This window comes from Diabrotica virgifera, chromosome 1, assembly GCF_917563875.1.
Source record: "Diabrotica virgifera virgifera chromosome 1, PGI_DIABVI_V3a".
In the NCBI taxonomy this organism is placed as follows: domain Eukaryota; kingdom Metazoa; phylum Arthropoda; class Insecta; order Coleoptera; family Chrysomelidae; genus Diabrotica; species Diabrotica virgifera.
In genome coordinates this window covers 218,395,808-218,418,392 of record NC_065443.1, presented here as the reverse complement: position 1 = coordinate 218,418,392, position 22,585 = coordinate 218,395,808, and the positions used below count along the sequence as shown (strand labels likewise).

Sequence of the window (22,585 nt, the reverse complement as noted above, 5' to 3'; positions counted from 1 at the left end):
TATTTTGCAATAAACAAATTTATTTATTTATTTCGAAATGTACTAAAAATTAAAATATATCAATCATTATCAAAGGTCATTGGAATGCCCAATCAGAGCGAACGTATCCGCTGTCCTGCGCGTAGCACCAAAAATTAATATTTACTTCAAAAAATTCCTTACGCCGTGGTAGTTAACCGATTTTAATTTCGCAAATTGCAAATGAAAGGTACAGTGTTTTTTATATGCAAAAAAAAATCAACTTGCTGTCTGCTTTATTTTCAGTGCTGCAACATTTTGAAAAAATGAATTTTTTTTGCGGAAGCTGGATTGCAAAATCTATTAAAGCGATCTTAACTAAATTTACAGTATTGTTTTATCATATCATAAAGTTTTTCTGAATGAAATATGAAGGTCCTAATTGTAGCACAAATGGTTGAAAAACGTAAAATGCGAATACTTGTTTTTTATGATTTTTTAGAAATTATTGCTATTTTGCAACAAGGGTGACAATTTTTAAAACGTTCAGTTAATTCTATATTGTAGGAAATTTAATTACGCAACTTTTATGCCAATGCAACTTTTCTCGAAAATGAACACTTTTTAAGTTATAATAAAAAAACCAAGAAAAAATCGAATTTTTCCTTCAATTTTTGACATTTTGATTATTTAAACAATGTATCGGACCTTTTTGAGTGGGAGGATAACTCAAATATTATGATTTATTTTCAAACAATTTCTGCAAAAAAATATGGGTCACCTCTCAACATCCAAATGTACTAATATTTTTACAGATGCGCGCTGGTTTATATCAGTTTATGGAATCTATCTTTGGATGTGTGTCCTCAAATTTTGAGAATTTCAGTTGAAATATTATCAATCCCTGGGGCTTTCTTATTTTTGCTGTTATTATTAGCGTCTTTTATAATAGAAACACACTACATTTTAGATTATATTTTGTTTATGCTCTTATTTTAAACAAAGAACGTTATTCTAGTTATCCTATTCTATTCTATGTGGAATACAATTTTGCGTGTAATATCAAATCTCAATAACATCATTAGAATTGCAGATTTTAGTTGTCGCATACAATATGTATTGAATTCACGTTTGAAGCACTGTTTATAATGAGCATAATATTATGATAATTATAGAGCGAAATAGGTAGAGATGATACAGTCCATGAGAAGGTAAGAAGTTGTCTTGTTTTTACCTATCTGTGATTGAATAAATTCGATACAGAGATGTGTTTTATTTAAAAAAATGATTAAATAAATTTCAGTATTGTTCTTAGATATTTCAATTGTTTATCACCCCCCTCTGTGGCTCAGTGGTAAGAGCGCCTACCTTTGGATAAAAAGGTCCGAATGGGCGTGAGTTCGAATCTCAGCAGGGTCATAAATTTTTCGTTTATTATAAATTAATAAATGAAAATAGTTTCTGACCTTGTGGGATCGGTACTCACCGGAGGGACCGCAGACGTTCGGATACAATTAGCGTCTCTTTGCAAAGACAATGACGTCGACTTTGCAAAGTAACAAGACACTTCACATTACACTAGCTACCTAATCGGAAAAATCCACTGTACCATGCTAATGGCTAGTAGTTGTCGAGGCATTAAACTAAAAAAAAATTATTTATCGATTTAACTTGATGTACAATAAAGTCTGGAAGAATTTTTGAAGTCGAAAATTATTATTTTTGGAAAAATTTCTTATTAGTTATTTTATTGTTGGAATCGAATCTTAAGATTGCATCATATATTAGTACAATACTAGCATTATAATATCGATTTGCAAAATCCGCAGAGTGTGTGCTATTTTGTTTATTACTGGTAGGGAGGAAAGTATGCTAAATGTGCAGTCACTCGAGCGCTTTGGGGACCTATTGGGTTGTGAAGAGTAGGTTCTAAAACCAAAAAAAGTTAAGTAAAGTTTTCCTGTTTAGTGGGGCTTTCCATTTTTAATTTCATTTTTCATTTCCAACAATCGTTTTTTCCGATCAAAGCGCCGTTTATCCATAATTCGAAAAAGGTTTCAAATAAAAGTTACTTATTTTTACGTAAGGAATTCGAACCTGCAATAAAAAATGGGGGCTCCTATTTAAAATTTTAAAGCAACCCTTACCCCACCTCCGTGGGGGGTCGTGTTTTGTGCCATTCGATAAATTTTTCAAACATATTGAATAAGAGTATTTTTCAGTTTCTCAATCTGATGTTCATTTCGCGAAATATCGCGGGATTCGTATTTAAAATTTTAAATTTACTCCCCACTCCTCTCCGTAGGGAGTCGTGTTTTTACACTGTGTTGCATGTACTTAATTTACCTTATCTTATTTAATCTGACGATTTCGAGTTTTTTTAAGGGTAGAATTTTTTTCGCCCCCCCCCCTTTAACGAAGTTCCCTGTGTTTGGAGCCAATATATGGTAGAGGTACATCTACAGCAGGGGTGGGCAAAAGCCGGCCCGCGGGCCGGATCCGGCCCTTTTGCTTAGTTAATCCGGCCCGTTGACAAATCCCCCAAACAATTTTTGTATCTCTTTTCTCAGCCAAAAACATTAGCGTATGCAAAACGTACGTACGAGGTGTCGTTCTCCGGCCCGGGAGATATTTTGAAAATTTCATTTTGGCCCGCGTTTTTGCCCACCCCTGATTTACAGGGTACCAGGTTTCTCCCCATATGATAATCTGACGCGCTCGAATTACTGCAAAAATCCCCGCTTGGGCTCCCCTACCCTTGTTTTGTTTTTTTTTTTTTTTTTTCAATTGTTGCTCTGTACCTCCGAAGATTTTAACTATGTATATACCAAAAACACCCCAATTTAAATTCGCCGTAATTTAAATCTGCACATACCTAGATATTTTTTCCGGTTTTCTTCGACGAAAATTTTCCTGGAAAAATCCGTGTTTTCCCAACAAAATCTTTTATTTATAACTAAAATTTTAGGGAATTAATTAATGTATTAAGAATTAAATAGTTTGGTGACAAAAAGTTTTTTTGTAAAAGATTATATTTCCAGAAGCAGGCAAAAATCGAACAAATCCCAGTCGCATACAGTCGAATGAATATCCAGAATAATTAGGATACACCAGAATACCCATAGTTTTTCCTATAAAAGGGCACTATACCTATCAAACGTACTTTACAGAATTGAAATTGGACTATTTGATCGGCCTCATGAGTGTTTTAAAATTGTAAACAATTGTTTGGCTTTTAAACAAATAAAGTATCTCGGTAACTATTAACTGAGATTAATTTTTGGAGGAGATCAACAAGAAGATCCAGACTAGAATATATGTATAAGAAACGACGGCATAAGACAACAAATCTTTTTAAAAAAATTGAAGAAAAAGATAAAGGGTTTTGTGTAAAAGGTATATTTATTTAAAACCCCAATAAAGGCTACATTAAAAAAGAGAACGTTTTCGCTCTAAAAAGAGCATAATCAGTGTTCTAAGTCTAAAATAAGTATAACCATAATTAGTGAAGGCAAGAGTAAAAAATTTAAAGGTTGACCAAGGTAAAAAATTAGGTTATACTCACAAGCTCTACATGCTAAGCCATCAAAAATACATGGGTTAAAACCCTTAAAATGCCGACCAAAAGTCTTACATTGGCGTGTTGTATATTATACCCTAGCGATGGGTGAAATTTAAACAAGATATATCTCAAAGCATCATATGACTATACCACGAGCATGTGGATGTGGGTGGTTGAGTTGATTTCTCTGTCTTCACAAAGAGAAAGGTGAAAGCCAACTGATTACAGTTGACAGGTGTGAAAGCGTTTCTGACTGATGACAGTACGAGACAGACGGTGTAACATGAAGTTTTGTGAACTGATATGTAGTTAGGTACACTAGCCAATAGTTTAAAAAAAATTATTTGTGGTAAAATTCGATAATAACAACAGACATCGTGTGCTAGGATTACAAGTATTTACTATTAAGCTAACAAGAATAATATACGGAGTGAAAATAACGTTATTTAAAAACCAATTGTCAGCGGGGTTTAATAAGTGTATTACTAAAGATAGGCAACCAGTTAATCGTAAGGTGTATTTTAAAATAAAATAAAGATAAAAAAAATCAAGGCAGATTTTGTTTATATTTGACTCAGAGTTGGACCACCATCTCCATATAGCTATTTCAGTATCCTTATGCCTCATCAGTGAAGCTCAGAAGTCTCAACTCTGAAGGAAATACAAACAATTCTGCCAATTTAAGGCAAACCATCGCAATGCAATGAACCCACCTCTGAGACGCAATTTAGCGACATCTCTCGTATTACGAGGAAAACAACGAAAAGCCCCAGATGCAAAGTTTACTACCTTTTAAACAATTACAACAATTAAAATAAAAATAAAATAAACAATATTTTAAATCTAAGACTTTTCGTTAATAAACTGCTTTCTGGCTGCATCCCGTATCTCCGGATTTTACAATATATAATCACAAGAGACGACGAAAGTAGGAGAAAGCAAAGAGAGGACGCTTAGGCCACGCATTTACCTTCCCTTCGTCAAGGTAAAGGACCGAAAAACAGTTTCTAAATACTCAAACTGAGTAAAAATGAAAAAGATAAAAAAGATTAAGGCAGGTTTTGTTTATATTTGATTCAGAGTTGGACCACCATCTCCATATAGCTATTTCAGCATCCTCATGCCTCATCAGTGAAGCTCAGAACTCTCAACTCTGAAGGAAATAAACCATCGCAATGCAATGAACCCACCTCTAAGACGCAATTTAGCGACATCTCTCGTATTACGAGGAAAACAACGAAAAGCCCCAGATGCAAAGTTTACTACCTTTTAAACAAGTAGAATAATTGAAATAAAAATATAATAAACAATATTTTAAATCTAAGACTTTTCGTTAATAAACTGCTTTCTGGCTGCATCCCGTATCTCCGGATTTTACAATATATAATCACAAGAGACGACGAAAGTAGGAGAAAGCAAATAGAGGACGCTTAGGCCACGCATTTACCTTCCCTTCGTTAAGGAAAAGGGCCGAAAGACTTTTAAAATAAAGATCTTATTTTGTTTTAATAGTTGAAAAAGAATAATTTGCCCATATGATCAAATGCATTTAGGGCAGAGAAAATAAGTAATTTTTTTTTAAACTATTAAACATGATGAGGGCAATGTCTAGGTTGAAGTTTATATTCTTATAAGTATGTAGTTATTTGACATCCAGCACATAGATGATTGATGTACCTAACCTAATGAAATGAGAAAGTCAACATAGGTATGACTAGTGGTAAAACTATGAGGAAGGGAACTCTGTATGTCTGATATTTTAATATTGATATGGAGGATGAATTAATGTAACTGAAATTCATATTATGGTAAAGTTTGTGGGGTATGTAAGTGTTACTCAACGCTGATTAGGAATAATAGTTGTTATAAAAAGGTTTAAAAAAATTATTCTGTCCTTATATGTGTATATCTAGGACAATGAAAAATTAAGTATGATTTTCTAAGTTATTACCTTTATGGAGAAAATAAAGAAAGAGGGTGTTGGGTAAAAGTTGTTGTTTAAAAAAAATGTCCTAAAATATTAAAAAGTTAAAAATTAGATTGATGAAAAGTAATTAAATGCAATTAAGTTGTGTAATAAGTTGTAATTAATGGTATACAGCCAGCTACAGGAAATTTTTCCTTATGGACATTATGTTTTTATTTCGGTCCTCTTTCTCCATACAAATTTTTATATTTTCAGGACACTCATAACATATAATATCTAATAATAAAATTATATCGATCGCTATTACACGTGAAAAATACTAAAAATGCCAAAAAAACTAGGTTAAATAAAATAGTTTTAAAGTTCAAAATCGGTACATAGGTATACGTTAAAAAATCCACAAGGAAAAAGTTTTCCTGTAGTTGCCTGTACACCATATAATACAAAAAACGACTAAAATCCTTTATAAAAGGTATATTTTTATTATATGTGTTTTATTATACAGGGTGTCCCGAAAAGATTGGTCATAAATTATACCACACATTCTAAGGTCAAAAATAGTTCGATTGAACCTAACTTACCTTAGTACGAATGTGTTCATAAAAAAGTTACAGCCCTTTGAAGTTACAAAATAAAAATTTATTTTTTCCAATATATTGAAAACTATTAGAAATTTTTTATTGAAAATGGACACGTATTATACTTATGACAGGAACATCTTAAAACAAAATTATAGTTAAATTTGTCCACCCCATAAAAATTTTATGGGGGTTTTGTTCCCTTAAACCCCCCCAAACTTTTGTGTACGTTCCAAGTAATTCATTATTGTAGTACCGTCAGTTAAACACAACGTTTGTAAAACTTTTTTGCCTCTCAGTATTTTTTCGATAAGCCAGTTTTTATCGAGATGCGGCTAGTTTTTTAATATATTTACATAAAAATTGTATGGGGGTTTTGTTCTTTTAAACCCCCCAAAGTTTGTGTACGTTCCAACTAAACTATTATTGTGGTACCATTAGTTAAGTCCAGTGTTTTTAAAACTTTTTTGCCTCTTAGTATTTTTTTGATAAGTCACCTTTTATCGAGATGTGGCTTTTTTTTAAAATATACCTGAAAATGTAAATTACAAATAAATTTTCAGAATATTAACAGGTCTCTATAATCGTACTAAACCATATACAAATATGTGGTGGACTCGAGAAATATTCAAAATATCTCGATATATACTGGCTTATGGAAAAAGTACTAGAAAGCAAAAAAGTTTTAAAAACACTGTATTTAACTAGCGGTGCCATAATAATAATTTAATTAGAACGTACACAAAAGTTTGGGGGGTTTAAGGGAACAAAACCCCCATAAAATTTTTATGGGGTGGACAAATTTCACTATAATTTTATTTTAAGATGTTCCTGTCATAAGAATGATACGTGTCCATTTCCAATAAAAAATCTCTAATAGTTTTCGATATATTGGAAAAAATCGATTTTTATTTTGTAACTTCAAAGGGTAACTTTTTTTATGAACACATTTGTACTAAGGTAAGTGAAGTTCAATCAACCTATTTTTGATCACAAAATCTGTGGTATAATTTATGACCATTCTTTTCGGGACACCCTGTATTATATAGGTATATTTTTATATGCTTGGTCATCCAATCGAAAGCTAGGGATGCTCTTTTTAGGGATTTTAAAAATATACCTTCTATAAATTATTTTAGTCGTTTTTTGTTAAAAAATATATTTTCTCGGCTTTTCATGGAGCAATTTTCTTATTTTTTTAATTCAAAATAACTCGAGTAGAACCTCCTAACTAACGCATTACCAAATGCCAAAGATGCTTTAGTTTTGTTGTAATAAATTAATTAATTTATAACAAAATTGAACTACATATTTTTTCCTATATTATAGAATTTGTTTTCGAAAATCTTATCACCGTGTACCTTTTATCGTTCAGACTACAATTATTCTCATTTGACAGCTGTATAATTATTTAAACAATCTTTTTTTAAACATATTAAATTTTTTTGTTAATAACTTTTTTTGATTGAACGTATTCAGCATCCCTGATTTCGCTCCAGAACAATATGTCTTTTGCTTTTATATTTCCTTTGAAATTGCTTCATTTGATAACCTAGTAAATATCCCTCCGGGGGTATGGCAATCTTTCTACTTCTTCGAATTTGTGTACATAATTTTACTTCTGTGACTATTGTCTGGTATTTGTCCTTGTATGCATTCTTGTTCTGTCTATTTCATTTAGTAATTTCTTCGTTTATGTATATCCCTCACTTTCTCGCTATCGCTTCTAGTTTTTTTCTAAGCGTAAATGTATCATGTTACAGTTCTGCATAGTTTACCCGAATATCAATCTGATTTACCCTGTATATTTGAATTGTATTGTGTATAAAATTGTATTGTGTAAAAAAAATTAAAAAATGAAAAGTTCCTACTAAAACAGAAAACTTTACTTAACTTTTTTTGGTTTTAGGACCTACTCTTCACAACCCAATAGGTCCCCACAACGCTCGAGTAACTACACTTTTAGCATATTTTCCTCCCCTACTAAGATGACACGTATATTATGTCGATGACAATACGTAGTAAAACTAATTGATTTTCTTTCATATGAATTCTATATTTATGATAATAATTTATATTATTAATAATTCATTTTTAAATTTGTAAAAAAGTATAATTATTAATTTATCGGTTTGATTTCTTATCGCAAGCGTTAACAATAAACTCCATTTCGACACTTAATCAGCGTATCTGAAAATATAATAGATGAAAACATTTTGCCCATTCTAAAGTTTTATAATCATGAATCTGATGTGGAATATCACATTATTGGTTTGTACTTTTTACCTGAGAAACAACGGTGTTGATGCAGGTAAAAACATATTTATTTAAAATATTTTTATTATTTATATAAAATATTTAATTTTTTATTGATAGTATACCGTAGGATAATTCGAGTTTTTATTCTCTCTAATAACTACAGGGTTATTGTTGATATTTCTTGTCGTTATGCCTCTGTATCTTCTTCTTTCTTGGTATCATATAACCCTAGATGGGTATTTGCCTATCTGGCTATGTCCTTCTATTCAGATATCTCTCGTGCCCTTCTCCTCCATTGTCTTATTAGTCTGGGCAGATTATCGGAGAACAGGCCATTTTTGGGAGAAGTTAATTACGAACCGAATCTTATGATTGTATATATTAATAATATATGTATGCAAAGTCCGCAGATAGTGTGCTTCTCTTTTTATAAACAAAATGGCGCCCGAAAATCGTGCTTTTTCAATTTTTGCTGTATAACTTTAAAGATTTTAACTTTACACCAAAAACACTCCAATAAAAATTCACCGTAATTAAATTCTGCATAAAGACGTCTTTTTTCTGATTTACTTTGACGAAAATTTTCCCCGGAAAATGCCGGGTTTTCCAACAAAATCTTTCATTTTCAACTAAAATTTTAGATAAGTAATTGTTTATAAATAATTAAGTAGCTTTGTAGCATAAAACCTCTTTTCGTATAGATTATAATTCCAGAAGCCGACGGAAATTTAATGAACAGTTTAGCAACAATTGAATTGTTAATTAAAAATTTACGGTCGTATTCATAACTACAATAATTATAATACGTAAGAGCAGTGCTGTTTTTGTGACGGTACGCGCCGGTACGCCGTACCGGTACCTTTTGAATTACAACAAAATTATAGACAAATTCCTGAATTTTTTCCTTGCTCCCAAATAGCTTTAAAATGACCTTATTGAGGCTAAATTTAAAAAATTTTCACGGGTACGGACCCCCTTATGAACACTCCCCAGACCCCCCGAAACATTGCGTACCGGAACCTATATTGTTACGAAAACAGCACTGCGTAAGAGTAACTATGATTTTTGTATAAAAAGACACTGTGCCTACCTTATGTACTTTTCAGAATTGAAATTAGACTATTTAAGCGGCCTCAGAAATATTTTAAAACTATTAACAATTTTTTGGCTTATAAACAAATAGAATATCTCAGGAAATATTAAATTAAATTAAATCACGAAAACGGTACTGGAAAAAAAAGCGGCAGGATACTTCTTTTAAAAGAAAAAAACGTTTAATTGTGATGAGTGGTTCCTGAGATACAACCGGTCAAAGTTGACCGGCATTAACGGCAAAGATATAAACAGTAGGATCATAATTTTCAAACCATCACCTTTTTATTTGTATTCTCTTTCTTCACACAATTTTCATATATTTAAAATATTGATACCATATATTATTATAATAAAAAGTATCGATATTACGAGTGAAAATTGGCAAAAATAGCAAAATTCCAATCAAAAATTAGGCTGGGGAAATATAATATCAAAGTTGAAAATCGGTATACGTTAAAAAAAAGCATTTTCTCGGCTTCCCATGGAGCAATTTTGTTCATTCTTTTTTTGTTCCCAAGTAACTCGAGTAGAGCCATCTAACTAATGCATTATTAAATGTCAAAATTGCTTTTGTTTTGTTATAATAAATTAATTTATTTATTATAACAAAATTTTTAATTTGTTTAAATAAATATTGTGTAAATAATTATACATCTTTCAATTGAGAACATTTGGGTTTTTAGCGTTAAAAGGTACATTTCTAGTAAGTTTATCTAAAAAAAGTCTACAACTGGAAAAAATGTGTAGTTTTCTTTTCGTATTAATATATTCTTTTCGTATTAAATATGTAGTTTTTTTTTCGTATCTATTATAACAAAACAAAAGCAAGTTTGACATTTAATAATGCATTAGTTTAATGGCTCTACTCGGGTTACTTGGAAACAAAAAAAGAATGAAGAAAATTTCTCCATGGGAAACCGAGAAAATGCATTTTTTAATGTATACCGATTTTGAACTTTCAGATTACATTTTCTACAACCTGATTTTTGATTGGAATTGTGCTATTTTTGGCAATTTTCACTCGTAATATCGACAGTTTTTATTATATTAATATATGTTGTGATTATTTTAAAGAATTGGTGTGAAGAAAGAGGATTAAAATAAAAAGGTGATGGTTCGAAAATTATGATCCCATTGTTTATATCGTTGCCGTAAATGTTGGTCAACTTTAACCGGTTGTATCTCAGAATCACTCATCAAAATTAAACGTTTTTTCTTTTAATAGAATCGTCCTACCGCTTTTTTTCCAATACCATTTTTATGATTTAATTTAATTTAATATTTCCCGAGATATTCATTTTAGTATAAGCCAAAAAATTGTTTATAATTTTAAAATATTCCTGAGGCCACCTTAATTGCCCAATTTCAATTCTGTAAAGGAAATTCGATAGGTACATTGTCTTTTTATACAAAAATCATAGTTATTTAATGTATCATAATTATTGTGGTTACTACCGCGACCGTAAATTTTTAATTAACAATTTAATTGTTGCTAAATAGTCCAGAAAGCCACTGCGCATCCGCTAGGAAAAATATTCTAATTCGGATTTTTTGCACAATCTTACTCAAAAAGGACTCCTTTTAACAAATTTGCATGTTGCCAGGACCAAAAGGTGGTCAAAAATTTTTTAAACGTTTTTTTTTTGTTTTTTTCCTAAAATTATTTTTTTGCATGGAAAAAAGTTTTTTTAGGTTTTTTGGATCATTCCAAACAGAAAAGCTCTTTGGTGACTTTTCTCTAAAAATGATAGTTTTTGACATATTCGCACCCTTAGTATTAAAAGGGCACATCTCGAAAAATAGCGTTTCTGAGTTTTTGGCATAAATGGGCACAAAACTACTAGTACTACAACTTGGCCTTGACAGAAATTGAAAACGGAGAATATAAAGCAAGTCCCGATATAATGTGACCCTTTCGTACTCCCCTCTCCGCCAACACATCTTCCCGCGAGATAGACCCATTCAGTAAGGTGCCGATGTCTGTCGAAGCAGGTGTGTTTGTGAGCGCTCTCATTACGAGTTGAGCCCTTCTATTACAAAACTTGAGGTACGTGTTGTTTTATATTTTTTGTTTTATAAAGGCACATTAAGATTAAATGCTGTATATTTCTAAAACTTCCGAAAATTTATGGGTTTATTTAAAAAGAGTTCTTTATATTACTAAAACTATTGTATGATTTTTGGAACTATATCTAAAGGATTCTTGTTATTACAAAAATATCTGTTTGATTTACAATATCATTGAAAGTTAAATCCTTGTAATACTAAAATAATTCAACGAGTTTCTTAGTTGTGTCCATAAACTACAAAGTTTTTTGGTACTAAGGCCTTAATTATTGTTATTATTTTATGTACTAACAAGTATTAAATAAGAGGGTAACCATATCTTAACCTCTTACAGATACATTGCAAAAAAATTGAAGAAATATGTCATCACGATCGCGAAGAATTATGAACCTTCTTAATGTTTCACATCTACCTGATGAATGGGAAAACAGTTGCGATAAGGACCCAAACGTAAGTTTATAATTTACTAACATGTATAAACTACTTACATATTATTTTGCATTTTTAGGTCAGCAATGAAGAAAAAGAGAACATCCCTTTAAGTTCAACATCAAAACGTTCGTCGAGATCGTCATCTAGTAGTTCCAGTTCGTCTTCTAGCGTCAACAGTAGCAGTTCGTCATCTTCTAGCAGCAGCTTTTCCTCTCGATGTTGTTCACTGGAACAAGGACGATTTGTTTCCCATATCTTAAAAGGTAAAGAAATTGAAGCCCAGCCTCAGTCTTTATCATCTAGAACTACTTCACCTTCAATACTAGAATCCGTAATTTTAACACCACGAACTCCAGCTGTACATTACCGTATATCGCTAATGAATTCAGAAGAGAGTGATGCTGATATTAGTGACAATGATCCCACTTATAATGAACATCAAGGTAGAAAACGTTCGCCAAGCTCATCTTCAAGTTCCTCTGATGATGGAACTTCTGAAGTAGTTGCAACATCGCCCAGGAGATCGAAGAAACGTAAAGCTGATCCTACTAAATGGAAGCAAAATAACCAAAAGATAAAACGAAATGCAGGAGAACAATACATTTCTACTAAGACTAGAAACGTTGTTCCTGCGCGTCAAATGAAGAGTCCATGCAATCAGAAATGCAGATTTAAATGCAGCGAAAATTTTGATGAGGCTAAAAGACTTCAACATTTCAAATGTTTTTGGGCACTAGGAGATTTGCAATTACAGCGTATGTTTATAAAAGCAAGAATGGCTTTAGTTGAACCTAAATATAAGTATTCAAACGCTCAACATCCCAGAGCACCAAATGCTGCTTTCTACTTGTACGATGATAACGCCAAAATCAGAGTCTGCAAAACATTTTTTATCAATACGTTGGGAATAACAAGTAAAATGATTCGCACAGTAAGATATAAGACTAACAATTGCAATTCTGTTGAAGAAGATAGAAGAGGCAAACATAATAGTCATAGACGCGTGGATGACAATCTGAAAGAAGATATCATTAGATTTATCAATCTAATACCACGAATTGAATCGCATTATTTAAGAGCGTCGACCTCAAGAGAGTTCATAAGTGGATCGAAAAGTATTACTGACTTGTTTAGAGACTTTCAAGAAAAACAGAAGAATAATTCCCGAGATTCTGGAAAGTTTCATTTGTTTTATGAGATTTTTACTACCCATTTTAATTTGGGTTTTTTTCAACCCAAGAAAGATCAATGCGATCTTTGTTTACAGTATAACAACTCTTCTGCTGATCAGAGGCTTGCTCTCAAAGTCAAATATGATACTCACCTAGAAGAAAAGGAATTAAGCCGAGCAGAAAAAAAGAATGATAGAATGACTCTTGACAAATATAATTTATGCGTTTGCTACGATGTTCAAGCGATAATGCAAAGTCCCAATGGAGAAACATCATCGTTTTATTATAAATCCAAATTGAATAGCTACAACTTTACTTTGACTGTGTTAAATAAATTACCAGAGAATGAAGACGATTTTAAAGGCTATGACGTGCATTGCTATTTCTGGGATGAGACCCAAGGAAAAAGAGGTGCAGTGGAGATTGGAAGTTGCGTTTTAGACTTTTTAAAGAAGGTTTGTGAGGATGCAGGTGAACATGAAGTTAACGTAACATTTGTAACAGATAATTGTTGTGGCCAAAACAAAAATAAATACATAGCTTCTTTATACATGTTTGCAGTCACTACTATAAAAAACTTAAAGGGCATAACTCACAAATTCCTTATAAAAGGTCATACGCAAAATGAAGCCGACAATGTACACATGCTGATACAGAAACAAATATCAAGAGATTTAAAAGCTGGTCCAATCTTAACACCACTTCAATACACCACCGCAATTCAGAGAGCTAGGAAAACGGGGAAACCTTTTATCGTTCATACTTTGAATCATGATTTCTTTTACGACTTGAAAGATTTACAAGTCAAGTGGGGATATAATTTCAACGTTGACGAAGAGAAGAATACCATCGTATGGAATCACATCAAAGTTATGAAATTTACGAAAGGGAACCCATTCTTTTTTCAATATAAGACATCATACAAAGACGCGTTTAAACAAATAAATGTTAGAAACAAAAGAAAGAAAATGTTGGATAATAAAGAAATATCTATCAAAACAGTTTATAGTGCGCCATTTGAGTTAAGTTTAAATAAGAAACAGGATCTCAAAGAATTAATTTCTAAGAGACTTATTGACCCTTATCATGCCTGTTACTATAATAATATGTTAATGTAACTGTTTTCTAATTGTAATTTTTAATACTTTGTTTTATTTTTGAAATGATTTATGACTATTACTTAAAACTTAAACCTGCTGGCTATTTTATATTTCATAGTTCTTTAGCTACTATTCCAGTCGTTAGCTATTCTATTCTATTCAAACACGACTGATTGTAAAAAATGAATATGATAGATCTTAAGCGCTCGCACAAAAGAAGAATGATTTTATGTTGAGAAAATTTGTTAATTTTTTTGTCTAGTAAATTCAGTAATTTTTTGTGAGAACTATTTTAGTTTTGTGTTACATTATAAACGTTAAGACAATTCTGGTTTTTTTTATATGACTGTCCCAAAAAGAGTGTTATAGTTTTTGTTATTGGATTTGTATGCTACATGCCTATTACTTTTTGGTTTTTGAGAATAAAGTTATTTTTTGTTAATCTATTACGATTTAATGTTTTATTAATTCCTTTACAAGAGGCACTTTTATCATTGAAAGTAGTTAAACATTATTATTACACAGCCATATTTAGATTTGTAACTTAAAAAATAGTGTATATTTAATCATTAAAAGGCTTAATTCGTAAGATGCCTTCAAAATTTAAAGAAATTTAGTGGGAGAGGGGCCTATCTTGGGAGAGATTTTTTGAAACGTTTTTTTTTAATTAAATTATTTTTTTTTGTAATATTTCGATTATCCATTATAGAGTACAAATACTGTAAATTGTATACCTAGATTTTTATTTATCTATCTTTTCAAATAAAAATGTTATAGGTGAGTAAATGAAAACGATGAAGTTGCTTAATCTTTAATCTCGCTTTCCCAAAAGTAACGATTTTCGAGATGTGCCCTTTTAATACTAAGGGAGCGATATAAGCGATTAAAAATTGAAAAATTGCGAAATCGGCCATATTTAACCCTCAAAAACTATATGAAAAACTGAAAATTTGAATGTTGCCAAGATAGGTACATATTCTTTAAACATCGATTGATGATATACCGAAGAGTTTTTTGCAATACAGTATTCAAAACTCCTTTGTTTTTTAATTGCTAATCAAGCGTGCGCGACACTATTTTCCACCGACAGTATGGTGCAAATGAAAGGAATAAATTCGTTATTTCGTAAACCGGCGACTTAAAGGAAAAATCCCGAAACAGGTCGATTTTTATTTTTAAGTTATGATATTGTAGCATATATGGTATACTAGTGACGTCATCCATCTGAACGTGATGACGTAATCGATGATTTTTTTAAATGAGAATAGTGGTCATGTGCTAGCTCATTTGAAAGGTTCTTCAATTCTCTATTCAGTAATATAAACATTTACATAATTAATAGACTAACTTTTCACTCTAATGGCACATAACATATCCCACCAGAATGAAAACAATGGGAACCTTCTCTGGTTACACCTCCGAGGCTTCTACAATTTGCAAGCCATACGGATGCTGAGACTAAGGAAGATGAGGGAATTCTACAATTTTCAATTCACGTCACATCTGCTCAGCGCGGTAAAGTTCCAACGAGACTGGTTCCCTTCATACTCCACACAGAGTAAATGTAAATCAAAAATGAATAACCATTTTCAATTTCGTTGCAAAACGAAAATACAGCCGAACCATATTCCAGTCCAATCAGAGAGTGCTGCAAGCACCTCTACCGGTTTCGAAACTTATTAGTCTCTCATCAGGAGGCACATATGCTGCCCTCCCTGATCCAACCAAAACAAACCCCAGCGTGCAGTCCCGAATTGCAACGAACGAAATGGCATAGATGCCCTAGCGGCAACTGCTAGCAAAAGACTAACTTTTCACTCTAATGGCACATAACATATCCCACCAGAATGAAAACAATGGGAACCTTCTCTGGTTACACCTCCGAGGCTTCTACAATTTGCAAGCCATACGGATGCTGAGACTAAGGAAGATGAGGGAATTCTACAATTTACAATTCACGTCACATCTGCTCAGCGCGGTAAAGTTCCAACGAGACTGGTTCCCTTCATACTCCACACAGAGTAAATGTAAATCAAAAATGAATAACCATTTTCAATTTCGTTGCAAAACGAAAATACAGCCGAACCATATTCCAGTCCAATCGGAGAGTGCTGCAAGCACCTCTACCGGTTTCGAAACTTATTAGTCTCTCATCAGGAGGCACATATGCTGCCCTCCCTGATCCAACCAAAACAAACCCCAGCGTGCAGTCCCGAATTGCAACGAACGAAATGGCATAGATGCCCTAGCGGCAACTGCTAGCCAAAGACTAACTTTTCACTCTAATGGCACATAACATATCCCACCAGAATGAAAACAATGGGAACCTTCTCTGGTTACACCTCCGAGGCTTCTACAATTTGCAAGCCATACGGATGCTGAGACTAAGGAAGATGAGGGAATTCTACAATTTACAATTCACGTCACATCTGCTCAGCGCGGTAAAGTTCCAACGAGACTGGTTCCCTTCATACTCCACACAGAGTAAATGTAAATCAAAAATGAATAACCATTTTCAATTTCGTTGCAAAACGAAAATACAGCCGAACCATATTCCAGTCCAATCAGAGAGTGCTGCAAGCACCTCTACCGGTTTCGAAACTTATTAGTCTCTCATCAGGAGGCACATATGCTGCCCTCCCTGATCCAACCAAAACAAACCCCAGCGTGCAGTCCCGAATTGCAACGAACGAAATGGCATAGATGCCCTAGCGGCAACTGCTAGCAAAAGACTAACTTTTCACTCTAATGGCACATAACATATCCCACCAGAATGAAAACAATGGGAACCTTCTCTGGTTACACCTCCGAGGATTTACATAATTATTTATACAGGGTGTCCAAAAAAATTTTATTGAATTAAATTATTTGACAAAAAAAGAAGTAGAAGGACACCCTGTATAAATAATTATGTAAATGTTTTCATTACTGAATAGATAATTGAAGAACCTTTCAAATGAGCTACCACACGACCCCTATTCTCATTTAAAAAAATCATCGACTACGTCATCACGCCCATACGGATGACGTCACTAGTATACCATATATGCCACAATATCATAACTTAAAAATAAAAATCAACCTGTTTCGGGATTTTTCCTTAAAGTCGCCGGTTTACGAAATAACGAATTTATTCCTTTCATTTGCACCATACTGTCGGTGGAAAATAGTGTCGCGCACGCTTGATTAGCAATTAAAAACAAAGGAGTTTTGAATATTGTATTGCAAAAAACTCTTCGGGATTTCATCAATCGATGTTTAAAGAATATCTACCTACCTTAGCAACATTCAAATTTTCAGTTTTTCACATAGTTTTTGAGGGTTAAAAATGGCCGATTTCGCAATTTTTCAATTTTTAATCGCTTATATGTCAAAAACTATCATTTTTAGAGAAAAGTCACTAAAGATCTTTTCTGTTTGGAATGATCCAAAAAACTTAAAAAAAACTTTTTTCCATGCAAAAAAAATAATTTTAGGAAAAAAACAAAAAAAAACGTTTAAAAAATTTTTGACCACGTTTTGGTCCTGGCAACATGCAAATTTGTTAAAAGGAGTCCTTTTTGAGTAAGATTGTGCAAAAAATCCGAATTAGAATATTTTTCCTAGCGGATGCGCAGTGGCTTTCTGGACTAAAACTGTTTATTTAATTTCAATCGACTTCTGGAATTATAATCTATACGAACAATTTTAATATAACCAAGGTATTTAATTATTTATAAACAATTACTTATCTAAAATTTTAGTTGAAAATTAAATATTTTGTTGGAAAAACCGACATTTTCCGGGGAAAATTTTCGTCGAAGTAAGTCGGAAAAAACACGTCTCGGTGCAGAATTTAATTATGGTGAATTTTTATTTTAGTATTTTTGGTCTAAAGTTAAAATCTTTGAAGTTATAGAGCAAAAATGGAAAAAAAACACGATTTTCGGGCGTGATTTTGTTTATAAAAAAAGTAGCACACTATCTGCGGACTTTGCACAACTATATTATTAATAAAAATACAAAAATAGACGGTTTTGTTTTGATTTAAATTTGTCTCCTACCATCCCCCGAAAGCGCTATTTCTAGGTCTACCTCTTATCGAGGCTATGCAAGAAGACAAATTTACATCAAAACTTCCGTAGTTCTCGGTATGTATACAATAAAACTATTTCTACCGGAGTAAGGTTAGAAACCCCTCTAACGGGGAATAAGTGAAATAAATGTCGACTCGATTATAGTTTTCTGTTGACCCAGATATGAAAATATCAAAAGGTACCGCTAGGAAAATATTCCAAAATTGCGGTTCAGAGAAACTATATGAAACGAGTCTTTGTACTCTCATACAGAGTATGGCATTAGTAAAAATACAAAAATAGACGGTTTCGTTTTGATTTAAATCTGTCTCCTGTCATCCCCCGATAGCTCTATTTCTGGGTCTACCTGTTATCAAGGAGGCTATGCAAGAAGACAAATTTACATCAAAACTTCCGTAGTTCTCGGTATACAATAAAACTATTTATACCGGAGTAAGGTTAGAACGCCCTCTAACGGGGAATAAGTGAAATAAATGTCGACTCGATTCTAGTTTTCTGTTGACGCAGATATGAATTTGTTCAGATGTGAATGTTGACGTCATTCTGCAGAAGACAGATTTAAATCAAAACGAAACCGTCTATTTTTGTATTTTTACTAATGCCATACTCTGTATGAGAGTACAAAGACTCGTTTCATATAGTTTCTCTGAACCGCATTTTTGGAATATTTTCCTAGCAGTGCCTTTTGATATTTTCATATGTATTTTGCTAATTAGCCCAGAGTATATATTCATAGTTTTCAGGTCGTGTTCCACGTCATCCAACCATCTCGTTCTAGCCCTTCCTTTTTTTTGCCTTCCCACCGGCTCCCACTGTAATATTTTCTTTGCTTTTGTATCGTCTTGTCTCTGGACATGTCCCAGCCACACTAGTCTTTAACGTTTCACGATGCCTCTGTATTCAATTTACTATTTTTGTTGGGACCATTCACAATGTTACTTTAAAATTAAGTTTATTCGACATTTCGGTTTCAACTTTGGAAATCATTCTTAAAATACAAAATATCTAATAATTTAATTTTATCTGATTCATTCGTACATATTGACAATTCAGATATGCATACGCTGGTTCAATTGAAACACATATTTGGTCAGGTTAGCATTGGAAAAAATTGCAATCACTCAACTGACGTTCTGAAACGGTAGTTATGTTTGTAAACTTCATACTTATAATCCGGTCAACTTAGACATCAAAATGCTTGGCAAATAACAAAAATTGCCGGAGAGCCAAATTTTGGTGGAGAGCTAGGGTATACCATAACAAATAAAGTTTAAAAAGTCCCCATCGATCCCATGTGTGCGTCAAAAGTTATTCGGGGTCAAAGGTCAAAATTTGAGATTTTTTGGATTTTTTTCGAAAACGGTAAGTTTTATCAAAAAAAACCTCAAACCAAAGTTGTAGATCTTAGCATTCTCTACAAAAACTGTCCTTACAGTTTTTTTCCTAAGAGTTACCATTCCTGAGATATCGCGAATTTAAAAGTTACTTTATACATTATATGCACATATAAGCCACATATGTGGCCCTTAAGACAAGTATAAATGCCTATTTGTGTCTCTTTTATATAGTATATTATACTATTCTGAAAACATTTCTTCAAAAGGTAATCAGTCACAAACTGAATTTCCTCTATCCACGTGGCCTTGAAAAACATTTGGCTATTTATTTTTATTTATTTATTTATTTATTTATTTATTTATTATTCAAAAAAACTATTAGTTTTTTTACATGAATAAATATTACTTATATACATAGTTTCAAAGTACAGAGTATACATTCATCAGTATATTACTAAAATAAACTAAAGTGTTGTTGCTAAGCAAAAAAAATTCTTCTAATAATTTATTTAATCTCACTCATTTATATTGGCAATTCAGACATATATTATACATTTTAAAGTAGAAGACTTTAAAATGATATTGCCAATATTTTATGAGTTGCGTTCCTGGGACGACTTACTGAAAGATAGTTCATTCGATTACATGAAATTAACCCCAACTCAAGAATATCCGTCATAAAAAATTATAGCATGTGATATGTCTTTAAAAAAACAACCAAATGCAACGACAGTAAAATTCTCGCGTTAGAGACTTCATAGTAAATCACAAGGGAAAACTTTTTATTTAGGTGAGACATCAAGACCATTAGACGTTAGAATAAGTGAACATCAATCTTATATTAAAAATAGAGAATTTGAGAGATCTCAAATATGTCAACACGCATGGGATAATGAACATAGAGTTCAGTGGAGAGATTCAAGTATAGTCCTGAAAGAATCAGATAGTAAAAAGAGAAAAATCAAAGAAGCGGCTCTAATTATGCTAAATGAAACCAATTGTGTCGCAAATTCCTCGGTAGAATGCAGTAGGATGTGGTTACCCATACTGAAAGAGGAAGTCAATAGAAAGAAAATACCAAGATTAGTAAGTCAATAATATCGAGCTAGTACATATTTTATATTTTAGTATTACTTATATATCTAGTATTATTAATAATATTTATAATTTAAACATGTTACAAGTCAGAATTTGGTATTATTTTTTGAGAGTGAATTAATGTAAGACCAAATACTTACGATGTCGGGATAGTATCACAGGGTTTTTCCTGGTTTTCCCTTGTGATTTACTATGAAGTCTCTAACGCGAGAATTTTACTGTCGTTGCATTTGGTTGTTTTTTTTTTAAAGACATATCACATGCTATAATTTTTTATGACGGATATTCTTGAGTTGGGGTTAATTTCATGTAATCGAATGAACTATCTTTCAGTAAGTCGTCCCAGGAACGCAACTCATAAAATATTGGCAATATCATTTTAAAGTCTTCTACTTTAAAATGTATAATATATGTCTGAATTGCCAATATAAATGAGTGAGATTAAATAAATTATTAGAAGAATTTTTTTTGCTTAGCAACAACATTCATCAGTAATTAATTAAAGAAAAGTAAACATCAATAAAACAAATAACAAATATATAGCTGAAAAAGGGGTTCGAGGCAGGTTTTGTCTATATTTGATTCAGAGTTGGACCACCATCTCCATATAGCTATTTCAGCATCCTTATGCGTCTTCAGTGAAGCTCAGAAGTCACAACTCTAAACAAAATACAAACAATTCTGCCATTTAAGTCAAACCACCGCAATCGATGAACCCACCTCTGAGACGCAATTCCGAGACATCTCTCGTATTACGAGGAAAACAACGAAAAGCCCTAGATACAAAGTTTACTACCTTTTAAACAATTAGAATAATTGAAATAAAAATATAATAAACAATATTTTAAATCTAAGACTTTTCGCTAATAAACTGCTTTCTGGCTGCATCCCGTATCTCCGGATTTTACAATATATAATCACAAGAGACGACGAAAGTAGGAGAAAGTAAATAGAGGACGCTTAGGCCACGCATTTACCTTCTCCTCGTCAAGGAAAAGGAAAAGACAGTTTCTAAATACTCAAACTGAGTAAAATGAAAAAGATGAAAAAGGGGTTCGAGGCAGGTTTTGTCTATATTTGATTCAGAGTTGGACCACCATCTCCATATAGCTATTTCAGCATCCTTATGCGTCTTCAGTGAAGCTCAGAAGTCACAACTCTAAACAAAATACAAACAATTCTGCCATTTAAGGCAAACCATCGCAATCGATGAACCCACCTCTGAGACGCAATTCAGCGACATCTCTCGTATTACCAGGAAAACAACGAAAAGCCCTAGATATATATATATATATATATATATATATATATATATATATATATATATATATATATATATATATATATATATATATATATATATATATATATATGTATATATATATATAGCTATTATGAAGAACTGTAGAGTATGAACATCATCAACGGTAGTGAAAGCTGTAAATGTATTAGATGGACAAATTAATAATTCCAGTTACTATTTTCAATCGAAACTTAGCAGGAGAATCAGCCCAATTTAAATTGAATAATTCATTAAAGTGGTTTGCCAACCGGAACATGGTTACAAGAGGTGATCTATTGGTCGAAAAAACTTGAGGTATGTGAAACATAGGGCTAGAGCGCATTCTTCTGGCTGGTACGTTAAATTTAACCAATTCAAGCAATTCGGTAGAATTAATTTTATTATTAATGATCTTGTATAAAAAAGTCAATACAGAATCTAATTGTATCAATCAGAATTGATCTAACAGTATGATAATCAGGATACCTACGGAATTTTCTTAAATAAAGGGACCTCAAAAATTTATTTTGTATTTTTTCTAACCGCTCTAAATTAGTTTGATACTCTGTGTACCACACTTGTAACCCAAATTCTAATTTGCTCCTTACTAGAGAGTAATATAATATTTTGAGCGTATTTATG

General features: G+C 32.2%; 2 protein-coding genes across 4 annotated transcripts in view; one reads left to right on the top strand and one right to left on the bottom strand.

Moving 5' to 3' along the window:
• Positions 1–22,585, bottom strand: part of LOC114330024 (guanylate cyclase 32E) — a 965,459-nt gene that overhangs the window by 750,399 nt on the left and 192,475 nt on the right. The gene's annotated exons all lie outside the window — the stretch shown is intronic.
• The window catches only part of LOC114330026 (trypsin-3), a 95,284-nt gene continuing 80,868 nt past the window's right edge, over positions 8,170–22,585 (top strand). For all 3 annotated transcript variants that reach the window (XM_028279322.2, XM_028279323.2, XM_028279321.2), the window contains exon 1: positions 8,170–8,336. In XM_028279322.2, coding sequence (XP_028135123.1) covers positions 8,267–8,336 — 70 coding nt within the window. In that variant the 5' untranslated portion in view covers positions 8,170–8,266. The remainder of the gene's footprint in view (positions 8,337–22,585) is intronic.